Here is a 21,808-nt window from a genome sequence, read left to right on the forward strand (position 1 = left end):
GTCGGAAAAGGACAAAACAATCATTCCGTTATGTTTAGGCTTGCTCTCCTTGGGCAGTGACATTCAGATCACCGTTTTGATATTTCGCTCAGGATGTACCGTATTTGATCTGGGCAATGTCTCCCACCACGATCTCGGCCACAGGGATCTGGATGACCTGGCCTTTGCGGATGACGGTGAACTTTTGCTCCTGCTCGATACGGCTTTGGAGCCCCCGAAACTGCTTCTCCTTGGACCAGTCATTGAAGGCTGTCACCAGAACCACGATGATGACGGAGAACAGGATGGCGGCGCCTTCGATCCAGCCGGCCTGGGCCTCGCCTTCATCCTCCACGCCGCCTGACGCCTCTCCGCAAGCTACAGAAGCAGGATGACATGTTGAACCCCAACTGCAGTTTGAGCTGATCACGTAATTGAAGCACTCGTACGTTTATCCCAAGCATCACGGATGGATTAGTAATAGTCTGATATTGTTAGGACGTGAGAGTAAAGAGATGCGACGTTTTATAAATCTGCGACATTACAGCTTGTAAACGCTTTTTAGTCCATTTAGTTAAGTAGAAGAAACAGGTGAACCTGTGTTGATCTGTAGTTGCCTTCCACAACCGACGCAGAGAAGTTTTGAATGTGCTGGCTGGCAAAGGTAAATACTGGCTTAAGTATTAAAGTGACATCCAGTTATTAAAAAGTCTGAACGGGCGCTTTGAATACAACTTGAATCAAGGTCGAGAGCAAGCCGCAAATAAAATATAAATGGTTAGAATGAACCACCCCAGCAACTAAGGACATCGATGTTCCCATTGCAGGCTCATTCGAGTTTATGCACGAGATACCTTTTTGGATGTGGAAGATTTTTGCGTAATCTAGAAGCATTTTCAAACAGTTTTAAAAGATTTTCACGATCAAATGTGTGGACACAAAAAAAGCATTACGGCTCAAATCAAAACGTGACACATCCTTAAATTTTTTCTATAAGGATCTAACTATTAAAGAGATAAGCAACCATGACGTATCACCTGAAAGAACCGAAAAAAACAATTAAAAGGAGTAAGTTAAATATCGGATGATCTCTCAACAAACCACATGCATCAAGGTTAAACCTCCAGGCCGCACTCACCTTCACTGTCTCCCCCTTTGGGGTGGTAGAAGGACAAACCCAGGGAGATGATGGCAGCAATCTCCAGGATGATGAGCGTAACATCTTGCAACGCCTCCCACACCAGTTGCAGGAAAGTCTTGGCCTTTTTGGGGGGGATGAAGTTTTTGCCAAACGCCGTGTGACGTTTCTCCAGGTCAACAGGGTTACCAGACAGACCTGTGGAAGCCAAAGAGCATCTCCATCACCAATGAGCGATATTTTTCTAAATGCGTTTTTTCACAACACGCCGACAAGGTCAGACAAATACAATGAAATCAGTGAGGTTCTACACAGAACAAGCACAAGCACAACACCAAGGGTCGGCAACCCGCGGCTCCCTGTGGCTTTTGAAAATAAATAATGAGTATTTAATTAAAACGTATTTTATTTTAGTTTGTTCATTTTTTTAAATGGAATTTAAAATGACAATCTTATAACATATAGATAAAATTTATTTGAATATTTTTGTCGCTCTTAATGGGCAACTGCACGCGCCAGTAAGAAGATGACGGCGCACAGAAAGGACAAAATTTTTGGTTTCTTGCCGGTGGATAATTTTTTTCATTAATAAAAAAAAAAATGACTCAAATAGACAATGAGTATTCTGCTTAAAAGTAACCTTCAACCGAACGTCTTTTTTCTGAGTTCAAAATTTTTTGTTGCGTGCAAAAATATAATTAAGTTTTCTCTGCAGTTGTTCATTGATTTTAAAAACATGCAACACATATTTTGTTTATACATAGCATGAAGGCAAAAAAAAAAAAAAAAAAAACGTTATATGCTGTGTTTAATTATTTTAAATTTCAAAGGGGTTCTGTGGCTCGGTGTTTACTTTACTGTGGGGAAATGGATGCAAATGGCTCTTTGAGAGGTAAAGGTTGCCGACCCTTGCACTACACCATTAAATACGTTAAGCAGTGCAAGATGATTTATTTCATGCATTGTATGTTTTTTTCATGAAAACCACAATAGATTTTATTTGAATCCGATATTTGTAAATAGGATTAATAATGTAACAAAGTATAACTTCAATTTATTCAAAAATAGTTTTCTTTTGAGAATAAAAAGCCTTGGTATTTTGTATTTTAAAGGTTGGCTTTTGTCACTGCTTTTTACTATTCAGGTTGATTTATTGTTGATTTTGATGTTGAGTGCTTTTAATTTTGACGTTTGATAATTTTAAGGTAATTACATGGTATATTTAAGCCGATAGCATGCAGATCTTAAGGTCAGTCTTGATCAAAAAGTGATTTTTAAAATCAAGGGTTTTTCCGAGTATTGCGATTTTCATTTTCTTATTCTTCCTCTCATTGTCATTGTGTTGTTCTTGGTTCCTTAAAAACCACGGACTTTGACTAAACCTCTCTTCTTGAAACCAACCTAAAACAAAGATTTTTAAAGAGCAGCTTTGCAACATGACCCAGTTTTGTTGCAGCATTTCTATATTCAGTATCTAATTGGGTGAATCATCAAAACATATTTCTTTCTTCCCACAAAAACATTACTTTTCCCCCTCCTATTCAGAGTTTTTGAAAGAGCGAGGGTTTTACATTAAGGGAAAGATCGGAAAAGGGATTTCCCTGATCGTAGCCGACTCATGAACTGCTGCGGTCTGATGTGCAGTTTAGCAGGTTTTAATTATTTTAGAGGCCAAATGAGCTCATTTTCATTCTCCAGGGATTAGAGGGAAATTGTAAGAGACTAATTACTCGTATCAGATGTATTTTCTTTCTTCTGTCATTCACCCCATGACCCCTTGTGCTGGCTCTTCGCTCACAAGTTGGCAACCGCGGGAGTGGAGTTTTTATGTTACTGATGGTTCTCCGACTGCTTGTATTGACCTGACGCCCCCACCCGGCCCCCCCAAACGTCCACCCCCATCAGCAAGTACAATCTGCTGCTACACCAGCAGCCAAAACGCTCAGCCTCGACACAGTAAAGAAGATCTCATTCAGAGAGGGAAAGGGATTTACCAGCTGATGAAACGTTTGTTGGTCGAAGCTCCAACAACAGACAAACAAGGCCACTGAAATCTGAAAGTCAACGAGGAGAATCACCTCCAAAAATAAACAACTCTGAACTGTAAAGTCGCTTTATTTCTCTTCCTGTCTGCACCCAGAAAGAAAAGCGAGAATTATCAGCTTCCTGAAGACCCGGCGACATCTGTGACTTATTGACTGCACAGCTCTGACTGTCATTTTCCAGCGGTGACTCATATCTGACTACTCCATATAAAGAGACGGGGGGTATTTTTAGCAAAACCTGAATATCTCTCAACTTCCTTTGCCTGGCTCTGTGGGAATCGGCGTGGATTCTGCTGTGAATTCTTAGTGGACTTTCTGGAAATGAGCTGAGGAACTTGATCTCAACGTCAACAGAGCGCAGAATTCCACAGCTCAGACGTGCCTATTTTTTTTTTTTTTTTTTTTAAATAAATCAGCTTCATTCTGTCAGTGACAAGTCTCTTTCTAAGAAGATGGAGACGAGTTCCCTCCTCCTCGTCTATCCGACTCTTTCTTCTCCGCAGAAATAACAACCAGATCAAATCCCATAAAAGATTCTTCCTGTTCAAGGTTGTGTCGTAAATTCTGACGAGGTGATGTGAGATGAAATGGTTTGACGGAGAAGCGATCCCACCCCCCCACATTATTAATATAAAAATAACCCATGATCACAATCTTTATGATAATTGGACACAATTCATTTCACCAATCCAGTTGTAATGTCATTGTATAGCAGGACTTCTCGGCACAATCTATTTTTCAGAACAGTGTGTTTATATCAAACTGCGACGTTCTGGGTAAATTTGTGGATGAAGTAGATGTCTCAGTTTCTTTACTTAAGAAAAAACTAGTTTTTTTTTTTCCCCATCAGTAGCTTTTGAGCAATGCAACCTTTAAGCTTTGAACTTAAGGAATATGGGAGTTTGTGTGTGTGGTTGAAAAGACTCCAAGAGAACTACATCAAAGCAAAGAGTGACATTGGTAAAGATGGTTAAAGATCATTTTAGGAGGAGTTTAAATGTCTGAACGAGATCAGAGAAAAAAAAAAAAAAAAAACATTGACTAAATTCAACGTAAAGACATTCTTTGATATGAGATTTAATTTGATGGGATAAAATGAGAAAAGGGTCGTGAGGCAAAGCCTGAAGATAAAATGAGGCGCGATGATGAGAGGAAAGACGTCAAGAGGTTCTTACGCGACATGAGGCGAGAGAGAAAACAAACTGCGATGACACGTGATCAGCTGTCATGAGGTGGAGATTTGGTTTTGGACCAACAACAAATAAAAAAGGCCGAATGAAGAAGTAGAGCTCTCTGAGGGCTGAGGCTTCATATCGATCCACGCGAGTTCATTCCAAACACCACGTCCATCTCTAACAAAACTCCTGATCTAGTTACTTGCACCACTGGTCGGTTTTGTTTTAATCAATCATCCAATGTGCATGAAAATGGAAGTCCTGATGCAAATTTTTCCACCGGTTTCCAAGCTCCTCTGATCCCTCGCTCCTGACATTCTTCTCGCAGTTTCGTCAGTTCGTTCGAATCGCGGGAACGAGGTTGTTAACAATCCAAGGGGAAAGACCCGGATCGCTCCGATCGCCGCTTCCGGTCATCGGCTTCTGCTTCAACGCAGTACTGACATCAAAATCTGACTACTCATGTGCAAGGCTGTTCATCTCTTGTCTCTTGCCGTTTAGACTGTAGAGGTCTAGATGCCGACCTCTGCGGTCATCGTTCATCTGTGTGGTCTGATTTAAAAGACGAGACCTTGGTTTTACACTTTTTCACATTTATGTGAAACGCATCATGACTCTTATTATATACTCTAAACGGACAACTTCCTGACGTCGTCGCACAAAGCATTTTAAAATAAAATAATAAAATAAATTGTCGTAGCAACCCCTTTCATCACACTTTGAAGACAGTGACTGTTACTTAAAGCTCATGTCGCATTAAGATAAGGAAACACGGGATCACAGAGAGACTTAACGGCCTGTTCGATTGATCCAAACTTTTTTTTTTTTCCTCTCCTTGCGTTATGATTGTGATGCTGGGTTTCATCTTGTTTCTGGCATCGGCTCTCGTTAATCAATGTCCCTGCGGAGGTGCAGATTAAAGCTCTGAAACGATGTTCCAGAAACAGCATCGTCTGTCACAGATGTTCGTGAATTTCAGCTTTCACCAGAAAAGGAATTAATTTATCCAAAAAGGAAAGACGTTGCTTTCTATTCACGTCTTTATCAGCATACAATTTTCGCTTTCGAATACCTTCTCCCATGAAGAATAAACTACAGTGGGAGGTTTCAGGCCCCTGGTCTCGTGTTTTTGATGTCCACTAGAAAGCTTGGTTATCCTTTTTTCTTCTCTGACTTCTCATTTTCCTCCATCTTTTCTCTCATCCAACTGCAACCCTTAATTTATTCAGCGCTGTCCCAGAACTGACACGCACAGATACAATGCAAACGTGTCTCTAACACAAGTTGAAAATGTTGCGACTCGAGCAGGAGTTCCGCACCGACTCTGAAATAAATGTCTGAAATCACTTTGTAGCACAAATGGAGACAGCATTACTGCCGCATTTACAAGGACCACTAATACATCTGAATAATTGATTGATCAGAAGAAAAATGCCACAAGTAACCAGAAGAGACTGGAAAGAATTTTCATTTGATTCAACAGCAAAAAAATGCACCCTGTAAACAATCAATTATTTCCTTGCCAGGTCTTTTTGTGTTTCTTCTCTGCCTTGAATTAAAAAGCTTGGTTTCCGTTTCATAGGCTTTGTAACTGAAAAAACAGCTGGACAACCGGAATACAAATAAGCAGGAAATACTGAACTGTTCAAACCACAGAAGGCCATAAAAGAATGAACCAAAATAGAATGAAGTGTAAAACTGCAGGAAAACTCAGAACATGGAATAAAAGCTGATCTTAATTCAGTGATAACAAACATAATTACAGCACCCCAACCCACTGGAGCTAATGCTAACGTAACATTGTGGAGGTTTTATCAGTGTTGAGGTCACATATGTGTTGGGGGAAGGGAGAGGGCGCATTGGCTTAATTTAGTTTGCCTTAGTTTACCTTAAAAGCTTTCCACTCCCAACTGACCAACAGAAAAGCCTTTTATTGTGAGGCCGAAAAGGGAACGGCAATGTGTTTGCAAGAGAGTTCAGCATAGACAGCCATCAATCTTGAAAGTCTCTCGACAAAACAAGACAGTCTATTTCATCTTTCATTCCCCAACGGGGGATCTGTTGGTGCCGTTGCGGGGAGCGATGGAACGAGAAGGAGCCGCGACAAGGAAGAGCTGCGGGCGACAAGATGAAACTTCATACTTCCCAGAGAAGAGTCCTGCAGCTGTCACCAAGCCCACCCCTTCCCCGCTTCACCAACCTGTGCCACATGGATTGAGACGTTGCAGTCATTGCCTGCAAATGTTTTTCAAACAGGCTCCTGTTGATAACCGTCAAGGGCTCTTTGTTATCCCCAAACATATTTTAGGCATATTAATCCATTATGAAGTTCTATATTTCATAACGGATTCTTAAGCAGACATGTTTTGTCTGTTCCAGAGGCCTTTTGAGCCCCAAGGCTCCGGCACCACTGCCAGAGGGGATAAAGATGTTCTGAATTTTTTCTCCACTAATAGTGACGTCGGAAACACTGACCTGGAAGGAAAGACAGTTTATTTCAGTTCATGGTTTTGATTGGAAGTTTTTTGCTGTCAATATTCCATTGTTCAATTTTACTCACATAACTCAAATCAAGATTGTTGTGCCTTTTTGTTCTGAATTTTCAGTCATAATTATCAGTTGCACTTATCATTTGTATTGTGTGAGCTATGCAAGCGCAAGCAAGAGGATTCTGTTTGGCACAAAGAGCTGATTTATACAAAGTCTGGGGGATGCCTTATCTCTTTTCATTCCTGCTTTACTGCCTCCAATGAATGCAAGAGTTGTGTTTTTTAGATTGAAATACTATGCAGGCTTAAGTAGCCTGAGAGTCTGCTTTTTGGTTGAAATCTGTGTTCTAAATGCAGCAATTGTGAGCATGGCAACCTGCAATGATCCTAAGGGAAGAGCAAAAACTCTCCCACTCTGCTGCCTCATATCATAGCGATAAAACTGAAAATATATCATAATGAGTATTGTATGTGGGCTCCTGTGAAGTCCTGTTACAATATGGCGTTCCATAAACCATGTTTAACTCCCCTCCATGTACCGTCTCTGTTGTTCATACAGCAGTTTGTACTTTCATATTTCTGGTGCATCTGTTGCTGTGATTGTCAAATCAAAAACACAACTGCCTGTTAGCCATGTTGTAATCAAATCCAGGAGCACGAAATGGATGTGTCAGCACAGAGAAACTTTGAGAAGCAATAAAGCCCTTTATTCCAGAGTTATAAAGTATCAATTTTGATATTTTTCTTTTCTATCTCAAAGACAGTCCAACTTTATTAAAGATCATCCATCTAGAATGAAGCAGGTAAAGTAGTAATTCTCATACAACCAACAGTATAAAGCAATCTTTGATTTGATATAACCTGTCAATTTAGAAAATCCCGTCTTTCCTTTTTTTTTCTCCTATATATCTCCTATACAGCGTTTTCAGTTTCTTAAGTCATGGAGACAATTTGCTGATCATCTTAAGTCTTCATATTTCACCCGCCAGCCCTGCACTGGGAGCTCCATGCAGTAATGAGTAAAACAATCTGAAACCAATAAACTAAAAACTGTTGCATGTATGCCTAACACAAATTGAATATTGGGTCAAGAAAAATTTGAAAAACCTCATGATTAAATCATTTAACGACATTATCTTCTTAGGTATTGATTCCAAATATAAACAGGGTAAAAGTTGCTGAATTCAAACAAAAGACGTAACTATAATAAGGATGACTAGCCTTTAAATAGTGTGCGTTACATGTGACCCTGCTCCTCTGTTGCCATGGAAATACCTCCAGAAGCCATCTCCTTAGATCCTACACCACCTTTCCACCTTTATTATTATCTGCTATCTCCCTTCCTCTGCGGCCCAGTCGCCTGCAAAGCACCAGAAATTACATGTGTATGCGTGAACGCACGCACCCACCCCCCCCCCCCCCCCACACACACACACACACGCGCACACATAGGTGACGCAACACCTATTTATTTTTTTTCTTCTGTCTTTTTGGGGAAACCGACATTCCCTCAACTTAATAATGTATGATTATAAACAGGGTGAAAGGAAGCGGCGGTATGCGGTGACATAGAGCTCACACAGCTTGGTATTTGCAGTCAGGGCCAGGTGTTTACACACCGAGGTGTCAAAGCAAAGCTGCAGTTAGCGCACGGATTAGCATCACAATCCAGCAGTTCTGCAGTTCTTTGCAAAATCCTCAAATATATTTTCTTCCACAAATTGAAAAGGACATATCGTTTCCCTGCATGATAAATAAATATTATAAAATGTAAGGGGGGCATCTAATTAACCCCCCCCCCCCCCCAGGCCTTTCAGAACCATGTGAACACTACATCATGATGCTTTTGGAGAGTTCTAAACTTTTTTCCCCTCAATATCAGGACAAACTCATATGTAACATTTTTCCAAACGCCTATACATTTTGCCAATAATGAATGTTAGGCAGCTTCACATTGATCAATATTTAAAGGATTTTTAAATGTTAAAAAAGACCAGTAGATTTATGTCATTTTCATCAATTAGCAGCATTTAATGCTGAAATAGCTCGGTCAGGACCATCTAAAATGCCAATTTGTGACCGTATTTTTATTTATTTATTAATAATGGGAAAATGTAAAACATGGGGAAACAGAAACCACATCAAGGAGGCTAATTAATCAGATGAAGACAAGTCATTTTACACCAACGGATTTATGCATTTTTCATAATTGACGGGAGTGTCAAGTCTTTACTGAAACAATTTACCATCAGCGTGTTGTGAGAGAAAGTTGATTAGCTTTCAATGAGGACTCCCACCTGTGCACATACTGCCATACCAAAAGCTGATGTCTAATTCTGATCCCATTTCATTACTAATTATGAAAATTTAATGAAACCACTATTTCTTTGTTTTGTAATGAATAGAAAGAAATGCGGCATATTTAAATATCGTGATCTGAATCCTAAAAAAAAAAACAATTTTAGCAGCCCTCATGGGGGAAGGGGACAATTTTATCATCTTTAGTATTCCAGATGCAAATAAGGTTTAATTGAGACACACCTAAGGGTTCGATGTATAAACTTAATGAGGCTCATGGAAAATACCCTTTTTCTTAGATCGCACAAAGCCTTAAACCTCCACATATATCAGATTTAAATGAGTTGTTTGATGACAAGCAATCATCTGGTTTACAGAGATTGAGGTGAAAACCTGTTAGAAAGAAAAAAAAAGATGGCCGTGTCATGTCACAGCGTTTTTCTTGTTGATGATCGCTTAGAGGAGCATTCTGCTTGAACTGGCAGAGACATGGATGACCACAGGCTGATGTGTTCCCACTTGTGTGCGTGTGTGTGTGTGTTTTGTGGTTGATGAGACTGGGGTCATGCAGCTCAAGCTGGATTTCAGATTGGTTGATGACTTCTCACACGGCAAAGCCTCAGAGGGCCAATGAACCAGAAGGCCAAAAAACATCTGAACCATCACGAACACACACACACACACACACACACACACACACACACACACACACACACACACACACACACACACACACACACACACACACACACACACACACACACACACACACACACACACACCGATTACACTGTGGTGAAGATGGTGCATTCAGGTTAATGACATAATGATGGTAGGCAATGTATGGCCCACAATGTGGTTAAAGAACTATGTCTAAGTCGCATTGCAACTCGACGAATCTTCTACAAAAAACAGCCAATCACAGCCAGTTGTCTCAGGAAGGGTGAGTTAAGTACAAGGAGTGGCCAGGAGCTGCTCAAGGCATGAAATACTCTAATTTGGTAAACAGCATTTAGTGATTTTTGGGGGCGGTCCATCTGTGATGATGTCATACGATATTGGTGCCTCACAGTAGCAACAAAAAATTGAGCCACTATTTAAACCCTGACATGTTTAAAATCATTATCTCCTTTGTCTCATTTCCAGTTGAACACAAACCTTGTATAGATGTTGATATTAGGTAATATGTAACTTGTGAGGTCGATGTCAGGATGTCAAGCATTTACTTGATACCACAAAAGCCAACTGACATTGAAATATGTGCGCGTGTGTGTGGTTGTTTGTATGCGATTTTTTTTTTCTTTTTTTGAGTTTGGTTGCGTAAGAATTAGAAGAATTCAATTTCTTTCAAATATTTACAAACACACAAGCTCATGTTTTAAAATCTTTGTGTAGAAATTATTTTGATAAGTTCATTTTTCATCATCGCTTTGGTTCTAAACATGTGTAAAGGCTGCCTGAAAGATTTAAAATGGTTATAGAGCTGCGAATGATACAGTGGTGTCGCAACACACTTGGCAGTGTGTGGAAACACACTGCCTCATCACAAAACCCACAGAGGAAGGATATTAAGGCACCAACCAAGCAGCCACAGATAAACTAGAGAGGCTATAAAGCTATAAACCCCTTCAAGGCAGCTTTTCTTGTATTATTTCTCTACATAATGTGAGAAAATATTACATGACATAGTTTTCTCTTTTGTACTTTTGACTCATTGTTAACTGAATATCATCCTCCAAATCATCATTGGTGTATTTTACTATGTGTATTTAACTAAATGTAGAACCCATGTTTCACATGTACTTTTGCAGTGGTAGTGTTTATCTCCAGGGGATGGGGCTATTTGGTTCCGACTGACACTATTGGCAAAGTATAACTGTTGTCATGAAAGAGTGGGCGGGTACAAAGAATGGCTTGTAAGATCACTTCCATGCCAGCGGAAACAAAGCTGGTGGCCAAGTTGGGATCTGACATTGCTGGCTGCTCCTTTGTCCTGCTTAACTCGAGTGCTGCCTCTGCCTGACGGTGTGACATGTGACACGCAGAGACAATTGATTCCTTTGGGTACGGGATGGGGGGGGGGTTTGACAGCCGTCTCTATATCCTGCTCTCCAAGATGCATGATCAACGAATCCGAATCACAGATTACCAGGGTCGGTGGAGATGAGTCCTGTGCGGTCAGCCTGCTGCAGCTGGTAGTGAACTGATTAATTGGAGAGTCATGTGATGAAGCTCAAACATTGTGCAGTACATCCAGTGTGTTTCCCTCTTAAAAACAAATTTATGGTTCTAGGCCTGCAGTGTATATACCCAGGTGAAGATTTGAAAACAGTCAGTCCACCGCCGGTTTCAATGGTCTAAACATTTCCACAGCCTGTTAAAGGCAGGGGATATAGAGCCGCGTCTTTTGATACCACATTCATAGAGACAAACTGACACCAACCATCTGTTTTGCAGTGAGGTTGGTGGTTGAAACAACGGGGCGTGACATGGCATGACATGTGACCTTTGTATTGTCTAACGGCTCACACCGGGGTAAAGTTGACTTGGCGTTGTTTGGTTCAGTGTAAAGGAAGTAAGGAAGGGCAGGTGGTGAATAATACAAATTAGGTTGGAGGATATGAGAGAGGTGGGAAAAGCGTATAAGCCAACTTCCTGAAGAAAAGGCTATGTGAGGAAGTTTATGTTCCTAAATGGGTTTTTCAACCTGATGATACACCATGGAGACATGTCTTTGCTACCGCCACAATGGTGGAGAAATCTTTAAAGGGCAGTATGGATTCTCAAGTACCTAAAGATCTACCTGACAGTGACTTTCTTCATAATTCTCATTTTCTATTTTTACCTCGCAGTAAAACTTCTTTCACCTGACTAAATAAAAGAGATCTCAGGGGCACAAAAAGAAAATGACGTCCTGGGATCTTTTTTATCAGAACAGTGACAGAACATGCTGCTATTCATGAGCATTTTCCAAGTTGTTTATTTTTAGATCCTCCTGTGTCTCTTTATGGAGCTCAAGGTCACACAAATTAAGTTAACTTGTAAGTGCGCGATTTGTGTCGGCTTCACTGCCTACATGATCGAAAGATAAAATACACAGAGATTTTGTGCATTGATGAGAAGAGCATCAATGAACTCTGGAGAGGCGGCACACAGATTTATCAATACAAATGACCCAGCGGGACAGAACCACAGCTGCAATGTGTGTGATGGCGGTCTGATGAGTGTGTGTTCAGGCTTAAAGATGATCACAATTGAGTCAGGGTCCGACAAGTTTTTAACATCGAAAAGTGAAAGCAGTCCACCATCAGCTAACTATCACGATTAGCTGATGAACATGCTTCACATGCTGACATAAATGTGTGAAGTGTGTGACTCTTCTCCACTCTTCTGTCCAACAGTCAGCTGGATACTGCATGTTAGATAGGGTTTTCACTTGATTTTTTTTCTTCTATTCTTTTAAAGCACAAGTACTCTCAGTTTAGTCATAAAAAAAACAGATTAAGCATCAGGTTAACGGATGATTTGACAACAAGACAGTTGAAAAAAAGCATGATCCTGATATGCAAAAACTCTGAAATTATAACTTACAGCTGGTTAGAATATCATTATGTACCATGCTGGTGCTGATCATCAATCCAGTGTAAGCATTTTACAAGCACCGAGCTCCTGCTCCCTCTATACATTCTTAAGTGTTGATAGAATAATAATTCTAATAACCAGCAGCAGTGCATTTCATTCCCCTTGTGTTTATCAAGTGCAAATCACAAAGGTTAATAATTACTTCATACATTTACTTATCTTTGTATTCTACTGTAACATCTATTTTTGCAAGTGTATGAGCACATGGGAAAATTAAAGAAAAAAAATGATTGTAGAAGGCACAAACAAAGCCAGTATTTTTTTTATTTATTTTTTTATCATTTCAGGAATTTTGATACTAGATTGTAAGATTCTGAAATGATCATTGCTGTTGAAATGTATATCGGTAGAGTGATTGCGATGTTTACCAATAAAGAGGGAAAAAAGCAGATGGTAAATGAAGTGGCTGGCGGTGTGACGACACTTAAGGCTTTGTTGACGCCCATTGAGAAGCCCTAAATTTGGCTCTCTGACCGTCACTGTCCCAACCTTATGTAACCAGGGGTTACCATATTAGGACAAGATGAACTGACACTTATGGTCCACCCTTGAGGTGACGTATCACACAATAGCTGCGGGGTGAAGCACACAATCACATAGAAACACAACACAAACAAAAGAGAAAAATCATACGAATGGAATGACGCGCATGTTTGCTCTACTGTAAGGTCTCTAGTCATCTTCTTTAGGATATGAGATGGTTTTGATCTTGATCTGGTTGGAGGTTAAATGTCCTTTTTGCATATCATACATGTCTGGTCATTTATTCACTCATTATCTACCACTTATCCTGCACATTGGGTCCCGGGGATGCTGGAGCCGATCCTGGCTGTCATTGGATGAGAGGCAGAGTACTTCTGGTCATCGCTCCGAAAATGTACAAGTACTATCTTTGGTTGGACTCACAGTAATGAGGCTGCCAAAGCATGTCCGGTGTGAAAGCTCAATGTATGTAGAAAGAAGTAGCGAAGTGGGGTGAACTGAGACACGTAAATTAAAACATTAATTAGTCGAAAGGCGGGGTCACAAATTTCTTCTTTTTTCGGCTTTTCCCTTCACGGGTCGCCACAGCGAATCAACTTTCTCCATCTAACCCTATTCTTTGTATCCTCCTCTCTCACACCAACAACCTTCATATCCTCTCTCACTACGTCCATAAATCTTCTCTTTGGTCTTCCTCGAGACCTCTTGCCTGGCAGCTCCAATTACAGCATCCGTCTACCAATATATTCTCTATCCCTCCTTTGCATATGACCGAACCATCTCAGTCTGGCTTCTCTGACCTTCTCTCCAAAACATCTAACATGCTGTTCCTCTGATAGACTCATTCCTGATCCTATCCATCCTGGTCACTCCCAAAGAGAACCTCAACGTCTTCATCTCTGCGACCTCTAGCTCTGCCTCCTACCTTTTTGTCATTTTAACAGTTTCTAGGCCATACAGCATCGCTGGTCTCACCACTGTCTTGTACACCTTTTCTTTTATTCTGGCCGATAGTCCTCTATCACATAATACTCCTGACACTTTTCTCCACCCATTCCAACCTGTTTGGACCCGTCTCTTCATCTCTTTTCCACACTCTCCGTTGCTCTAGACTGTTGACCCCAAGTACCTGAAATCCTCCAGCTTCTTGGTCTAAATTTAAAAAGCCATTCTTATCTTAAATCAGAGACATCGCCGCCTGCTGTCCACTATAAAAAATCTATCCAGTGGGTTTCCTCAAAATACTGGGGAGCTTTTTTCATTTAATTTAAAATCTCTCTCTCTCTATATAGACACAGTCTGATTGAATTATGGGAACTGTAGGATTCATTGGTTTTGCTATACCCACAGTGTAGCGTAGATTTATCTGTCATAAGAGCAGCAGACGGCAGAGTCTTAATCTAAACCCATTTACAGACTCAAAATAACCGTAGAACCTGCCGACCGCAGAACGTCCCCTCCTGCGCTATGTCTCGAAAGCCGGACTCGGACCGGAATATTTTCACCGCAGTTAAACTGTAACACTCCGTCATTATGTTTCAATGTGCGTCTGACCCCCTATCATGCACCCGTGTTTGCCCCGAATTGTGCCCCCCCCCCCCCCCCTTTTGCTGCAGTGAAAATATAATCACACTTTCTTCATTAGGGTGAGTAATTTCTTGCGTGGAGGATGCGACTACAGCTGTCCTCTGATTACTAAATGGAACAGTGCAATGATCTATGGAGCCATTAGGGGAACGGGCTGGAACTAATTTCAATCCTGGAATGGACCGATGGCTGAGAACACACTGACGCACGCACGCACGCACGCTGACAGACAGAGGGATCAAAGGATGATCGAGGGAGGAAGAAATAACAAACAGCAGCATGTCGGCCATTTTCTGGCATCACATAAAACTCTGGATGAAATCTGAACAGATCACCTTTCAACATAAAAATAAGGAGTGTGTCAAGCTCTTCTCAGACAGGCTCGACACATGAAATGTCATCTCCTGATCTATGAACGTGTATGGACTGAGGGCAGCATTTCCAGTGAAATATGTGTGACATTCATGAAGCTTATAAACACAGCGCTTTGTCCTCCTCAAAGTTTATAATCCTATCAACTGATTTATTTACTTATTTAGCAAATGTAGCTGGAATTACAAGCTACACCCTGTATAAATATTTACAAAGTTTGACCTGTAAAACATCAATTTAATTAAATATTGTCCAGCTGTGACAGTGATTACGGTGTTTTTTTTTTTCTTCATCAAATAATGTAGTTCCCAGCTGCACTATTTAACACACACCGGAAATGGATAATTTTCTGGCAAAAGTCTAAGTATTTGGTTCGGAATATTTTGCTAATTCAGTAACGCTAAATATTGGTTGAGCATTAAATCATCGGTATGTACTGGAGCAAGTAGTGAATTGAAAAATAGAATGTCTCCAAACATCTGCAAGCCTTAATGAACAAGAAATTATCTGGAAAATCATACTCCCAAAGATTTTGTCTTGAAATTACCCAAAACTTTCCAAGAAATTAGAACTGACTGGTTACAAAAATGACAAAACAATCGTATTTTGATTTCCTCAAAATACAGGTCGGGAAATACGCTCATAATTTAAAAATGTTGCATGTCTGGGTCAGGCTGATTTGTGTTCCAAGCAGGTAATGGAATATAAAATAAGTAGAAACATATCATGATTATTATGTCATTATGCATTAACCGGCACTGGCATGTTTCCTAATACACTGCGAATAGAGTCCTCCATGTCGATGCTTCCCTGTAAGAATCGTCCGTTCTGTAAAACACCACATTTGCACAGAAAGATAACTGCGCAGCGATCATTAAGTAATAAATCCCCGGCCTTTTCGAGCAGAGCAGCTGCGCCGGGAGCTGAACCGTTGATGTGACTGGACTGCAGTGCAGGAGGCGGAGCCCGGTTCCGGTCCGCTTCACGGTGATTTCAGCAGCAGCAGAGCTGTCATTGTATAGAAACTATCATTTTCCATCCTCATACACAAGACTGTCTGGTTTGTCCGCGACGGACATTTGAGACAACCCTCTAAAAGTTTAAAAGCTTTACAGCCTGCCACCCTGTTATTTCTATCTGCTGTCATCTAAACCAAAACTGTGATTGGATTGATTATAAATTGGCAAACCGATTTGTAGCTGATAAATACCTCGAAGTGACAGTGAGGCATTGAAATTAGATCTGCTGGGGGGGCGCTACAGATCTGGACGTTAACGTGCACCAATCTTGACGATGATTAGACCGAATGAGATTCAAGTCATCTGCACCCCGACTGATGTTCCCAGTAATCAGAGTTAATATTGATTAATATCAAACCGAAAGCTGGGAGTAATAAGCAGGTCACAAAGAGGTTACTACGCTGTTGGCCTACTGGCTGGATTTGTACTGACATGTCGCAGGTTCCCGTTGCAGATACAACATTTAACAAATTTTCCTGAATACCAGGCGACGGAACAGACGTCGTTGAGTTTGTTTGCAGCCACCACTGTGATGCAAAAATATGCAGTTGTTCTGTTGGGATGGGCACAAAGTTCAGACTCCACTCCCTCTTCCAGAACTTTACATTCTGTATTTTCCTCATTCTCATCACTTGCTATAAAAGCCTCCATCGGGGCGTATTCATGAGCAGAGTGATAATGGATTTTGAGGCAGCAGTCGCCTCAAGCTTGTGCGTAAGAGTAAAGATAGTTGGGAAATCCATCATCACCACCACCAATTTAGCCTTTGGCAAGGTTTGATATTGATTTAGTTTGATCAACATCCATGGCGTTTTGGATGCATCTTACCTTCTATAGGTGATGTTTTCAAGCGGCGGCAAATGCTATGCACATCGCCGTACGAGTCCCGTATTTTGTTGACGGCCTCGCCGCTCCGCAGCTCCATCAGGCCTCTAAGATCCATCATGGTCACCCCGAAGTCCCCATCGTGGTTGCCATCGGCAACCGAGTTCCCCGGAGGGTGGTCTGCTGTGTTGTTGGCCATGGTGGTCTTCGTTCGTCACAGCAGTGGTTTTGTCGTTCTGAGAGCCTTCGATAAAGGGATGCCAATGTCTGCTCACAGGGATTGAGGGTCACGCAGTCGTCACAGGAGGAAACTTTCTGAGGTTAACTCCTGTCCTGGATGGGCATGCTGCTCTCAGTTACCAAGGGAATGAGGGGGTGAACATGTTCTCCTGGTTTCCGGCTGCAAAGAAAGAAAAAACAGAGATGTTATTATAGAAAAGCCATCTCAAGGCAGTCGGCGCAGACAGACCTCATGAGAAGCAGACTCATCAACAGGACGCTCAGTTTTTACTAATTAATAGCACAGAGTAATTGGGACAATTAAAGGAGTTTTTCAATCCCGGAGAATTACAGAGTCCCCTGAACCACCAAGGTTATTATGGTTTAAACTGATTATCAGTTCAGCCTGCTCCTCTGAGACACATGGAGGTTGTTACTGTAAATATCTCGGATAAATCATCATCATAAATCATCCTTGACAACAAGCTATATATTACCAGGAAATTACTCTGTCCACACATTTCAATCTGTTCAGTTCAAGCTGGGAAAATACATTAAAAAAACGGTAAGAAATAGTTGACATTGTCCGTCTAATCTTGTAACAGCACTTCGACAATCGCCTCGCATCTCGACATCCTAATTCATTTTGTTTGCGGAAGTTTCACGTTTACTTGAAACTGTCACCAAGCCCCTTGAATGTTCTTTAACATGTTTTGACAGAATTTTTTTAAATTCGAACTGTATGAATTAAAATAAACCAATAAAAAATAAATTAAAAAAAAAGAAATACAAGGATAGAAAATGCAAAGCGCCATTTCTTTAACAACATAAACATGATTTTTTCTTTGAATCTTTTTTAAATATCTGGATGGAAGCTGTTTAGCTATATATATATATACACACACACACACACACACACACACACACACATATATATATATATATACACATACAGTACACACACACACACACACACACACACACACACACACACACATTGAAATATGTTGCCTAATATGTGGAATATGACGCGATGGGTTACGTCCCTTTTTGAAGACAACTTTAGGTTACATTTTGACTGCGAATTTCATCATAATTTTTTTTCTTGAAACGTTACTGCATCTGGCTGTCAGCTTTCTAGGCTCACTAACAATACAGTTTAGTGAGCCTTAAAGGTAAGTCCGACTCAAGTGAGTCTGGAAGGAATTTGTCACTTGTTTTTTAAAATACAAAAGCTTGGCAGCTCGGCAACCTCTTGGCAACTTGAGTCTTGAAAGCCTCTGCCATGATTCCCCAACAGAGCTCCTCCCTCAGCTGAGCAGATAAAGGCATCCTCTAAGCTGCACCAGCCTCGCAGACACACGGTGTCTTCAACACACTTGTTCTGGCACCGTCTCAGTCTGCAGCTCACTAGCAGACACACTGCTGTCTCCGTCGTCTTGCTTTGTATATTCCACAAATCCAAAAAGTTACATTTGCTCACCCTATAACCGTTGTGTTTGTTTTTATTGCCGCTATCTCTCATTTTTACGATTAAAAAACAGGAAACACGAGGCCTGTCAAATTTTCTGCCGCTGGTTGTAGCTCAGAAATCACGGCACAGAATAACGGAACTCAGAGGACAGAGGGAGGGGAAGTAAGGAGAGCCAGTGAGGAAAAAGGAGACCTAATCTTCTTATGGGATGTCAGTCCAGGCATCCTGGAACATGACAGTGTGGGGAAGTGATCTGAACAGAGCTGTGATTATTAAACCAACTATCAGCATCTGAACAATCAGTCAATTCAAGCCTGGATCACAACAATATAAGAATCCCTCTATGTTCCAATATCCGAACCGGGCCTATTGTGCTCCCTGGCCGGCCTTCATTCAGCTCCAGCTGAGAGGCACTTATTCTGTCAGACATTCATTGAAGCCACAAACAGGGGTTTGAGTTAAGGTGTGATACAAACATGCAAACCAACAGGCATTCACATGTTCTTTGTCCTGAGGAGGACACAGACCACTGCATCACAGAGAGCCAATCAACAAGAGACAGACAAATCAACTGGGCCAGTGTGTGTGTGTGAGTGTGCTTGTGTGTGCGCGTGCACGGCCAGAGTGCACATTCCTACCCATCGCTACAGATTATGTAAGTGCACATCAAAGGCTGTCCTGTTTTTCACTTTTTAATGTTCTGTCATGGACACACACTCGCAGCCTGTTATAGAGGTGCTGTTAGGGAGTGCTGCAGATATATTTGTGACCTCCACTAAGCATTGCCTCCGCAGCCAATCGCCTTAGTTGCCGTGGTGAGATTGCTGGGTGATTAAACCCGCATTGTCTAACGCCGTTGGTCTCATCAAGCCACTAAATCGATGGCTTTCTGTCAGACAGCTTTATTCAGGTATTGTAGGATATTCAAGAGGAAAACAAGGAAGTTGTTGTGCTGAATACTGAGTGTGATATTTGGACACTAGGGGTCTCTAAAGTTCCTCACCCTCATACTAGCGTCAAAATGGTTTTCATTCACAAAAATAGACTGATCATGACCTGATCAATGACGCATTGAGGCTAGACATTTGAGCCGACTCTTTATAAGTTCTTTCTAAATGGAAAAAAAGATTGATTCATTTAATCATTTATTTCATTCTTGATACATTTTAAGCTTGAGCAAATTCTCTTGATTGGCTGTTTGAATTTAGGGTAAAATGCAAGGAGTATATCATAAAATTTGCACGTTTTATAATAAAAATTTATAATTAATTTAATAATTTGTACTTTATTGATCCCTTGCCTTCTTGCCTTCTCTTCATTTAATCCATCATGGATAAACCGTGAACAGTTCGGTGCCATCTAGCAGCGCCAGAGGAGCAGTTTGGGATTCACTGTCAACACCACCAAAAATATTAGCTAAACATAAACAATAAAATACCTCAAAAAATTGAAAAACCAAATAGGAAATAAAAAGTGTCATGAAATAATAAAAAATGAGAAAATGCAAATGAAAAATCTGAAAGCAGTGTCAAAGTAAAAACATAGACAAGATATATTAAAATATTAACATTAACTAGGTATATTTCATATTATATTACAACAAATTTGACACAACACACTTTGACAATACAAACAAGTGATCTTTTTCATGTAGTTTCAGTTGCTGTCAGAAATCTTAACCTACCGGTAATACGATTCATAACTTAACCGTTATTCTGATAGATATCAAAATAAATATTTAGTGCTTTTTTTATCCACAATGGATAACCCCCAAGAAAAGCAAGCTTATTATGTGTGGGGGAAAAAAAAAAAAAGATTTACTGCATAAAAACAGCAGGACAAAAAGCTACACCGCTGACAAAGGCAGGGTGGAATTTTACAAACATACTATCTCGGACACCTATATATTTATCACACTATCTGCACCACCACACCCACTTCTGTCCAAAGGTGAGCATAGCTAACATAAAACCTTTATGACACACACACACACACACATTGAATGTTGTGCAACAGACTGTGGCTGTAGGGTTTATAAGTGTGATTAATGCAGAATAATGAGTACACACACTGAGAAAACCCTCAAATACACACTCACACCCCTCACTCTGACCTTGACTAGAGGGTAATTTTTGAGACTCATTATTGACAATGTAAATGCCTTTTTTTTGTAGAACATTCGTCAACAATTGAGTCACTGGTCATAACCGATGAGTTTTTAAACAACAGTCAGTATTTCATATAGATTCACCACACACACAGCACCACAGACAAAGACTGAAATGCATTCCACATCATAGTTACATCATCCTTTTTCGTGCCACTGTCATTTCTACATGCAACAAGACGTGTTAACAGTATTCATCACAGCGCTCGAGTACACATTCCTGCCCAGGACTCAGATTGTGAACCTAAAGACAGGGAATTCACAGGAAAAAAAGAAAATCCGCATGAACGGTGACCAGAGGCATTTACATTTATCTCATTGGTATGGCCTTTGTTTGTTAACATAATAGAAAATTATCCAGCATCCTGGCTGTATGTGGTTCGTGTTAAAGAGACCAATGCCAGGTTTACACCAAATCAATTTTCCAGTCACAGACTGGAAGTCAGAAGGAAATCTTGAGAGTTGTAGCAGAGTCTTACTGGAGTCCCTGCATCCTCCCGTCATCCCAGTTATTAAGTGTAAGCTGGTAGTCCAACAGTCTTGGCGCAGTCGTAGGTCAGTCTTTGTCTAGTCCTGAGGTTTACGACAATATGAAACGTGTTTGATACGATTGCATGTCTTTGCAAGTCATTCAAAGACTGAATCAACAATCAGTAGATGAGCTCCAACAAAACTGGAAAAAGGTAACCTGGCATGATGGGAAAAGAATAGAATTGTAGTTTTCCACAAGTCTTCGTGAAATCTTTGCAAAGTCTTTAGATGTAAGATTCACAGTTCAAGACTTAAAGAGTAAGCCTAGCACAACATGATGAGACAGTTAGGATATTGTTAGCACATTAGATTACAGTATTTGTCTCCATTGTTTTAGTTGTTTTTCTATTAAGACATGTGACATA

General features: G+C 40.6%; 1 protein-coding gene across 3 annotated transcripts in view; it reads right to left on the reverse strand.

Annotated features, from left to right (window-relative positions):
* LOC147232897 (plasma membrane calcium-transporting ATPase 1-like) overlaps nucleotides 1-21,808 on the reverse strand; it is a 106,811-nt gene that overhangs the window by 43,362 nt on the left and 41,641 nt on the right. For all 3 annotated transcript variants that reach the window (XM_086150040.1, XM_086150041.1, XM_086150038.1), the window contains exons 2-4: nucleotides 17,056-17,452; nucleotides 1,118-1,315; nucleotides 100-357 (exon numbers count right to left, since the gene is read on the reverse strand). In XM_086150040.1, coding sequence (XP_086006166.1) covers nucleotides 100-357; nucleotides 1,118-1,315; nucleotides 17,056-17,251 — 652 coding nt within the window. In that variant the 5' untranslated portion in view covers nucleotides 17,252-17,452. The remainder of the gene's footprint in view (nucleotides 1-99; nucleotides 358-1,117; nucleotides 1,316-17,055; nucleotides 17,453-21,808) is intronic.

The sequence above is a fragment of the Fistularia commersonii genome, chromosome 7, assembly GCF_037954325.1.
Source record: "Fistularia commersonii isolate RoL2024-O1a breed Wild chromosome 7, RoL_Fcom_v1.0, whole genome shotgun sequence".
Taxonomy (NCBI): domain Eukaryota; kingdom Metazoa; phylum Chordata; class Actinopteri; order Syngnathiformes; family Fistulariidae; genus Fistularia; species Fistularia commersonii.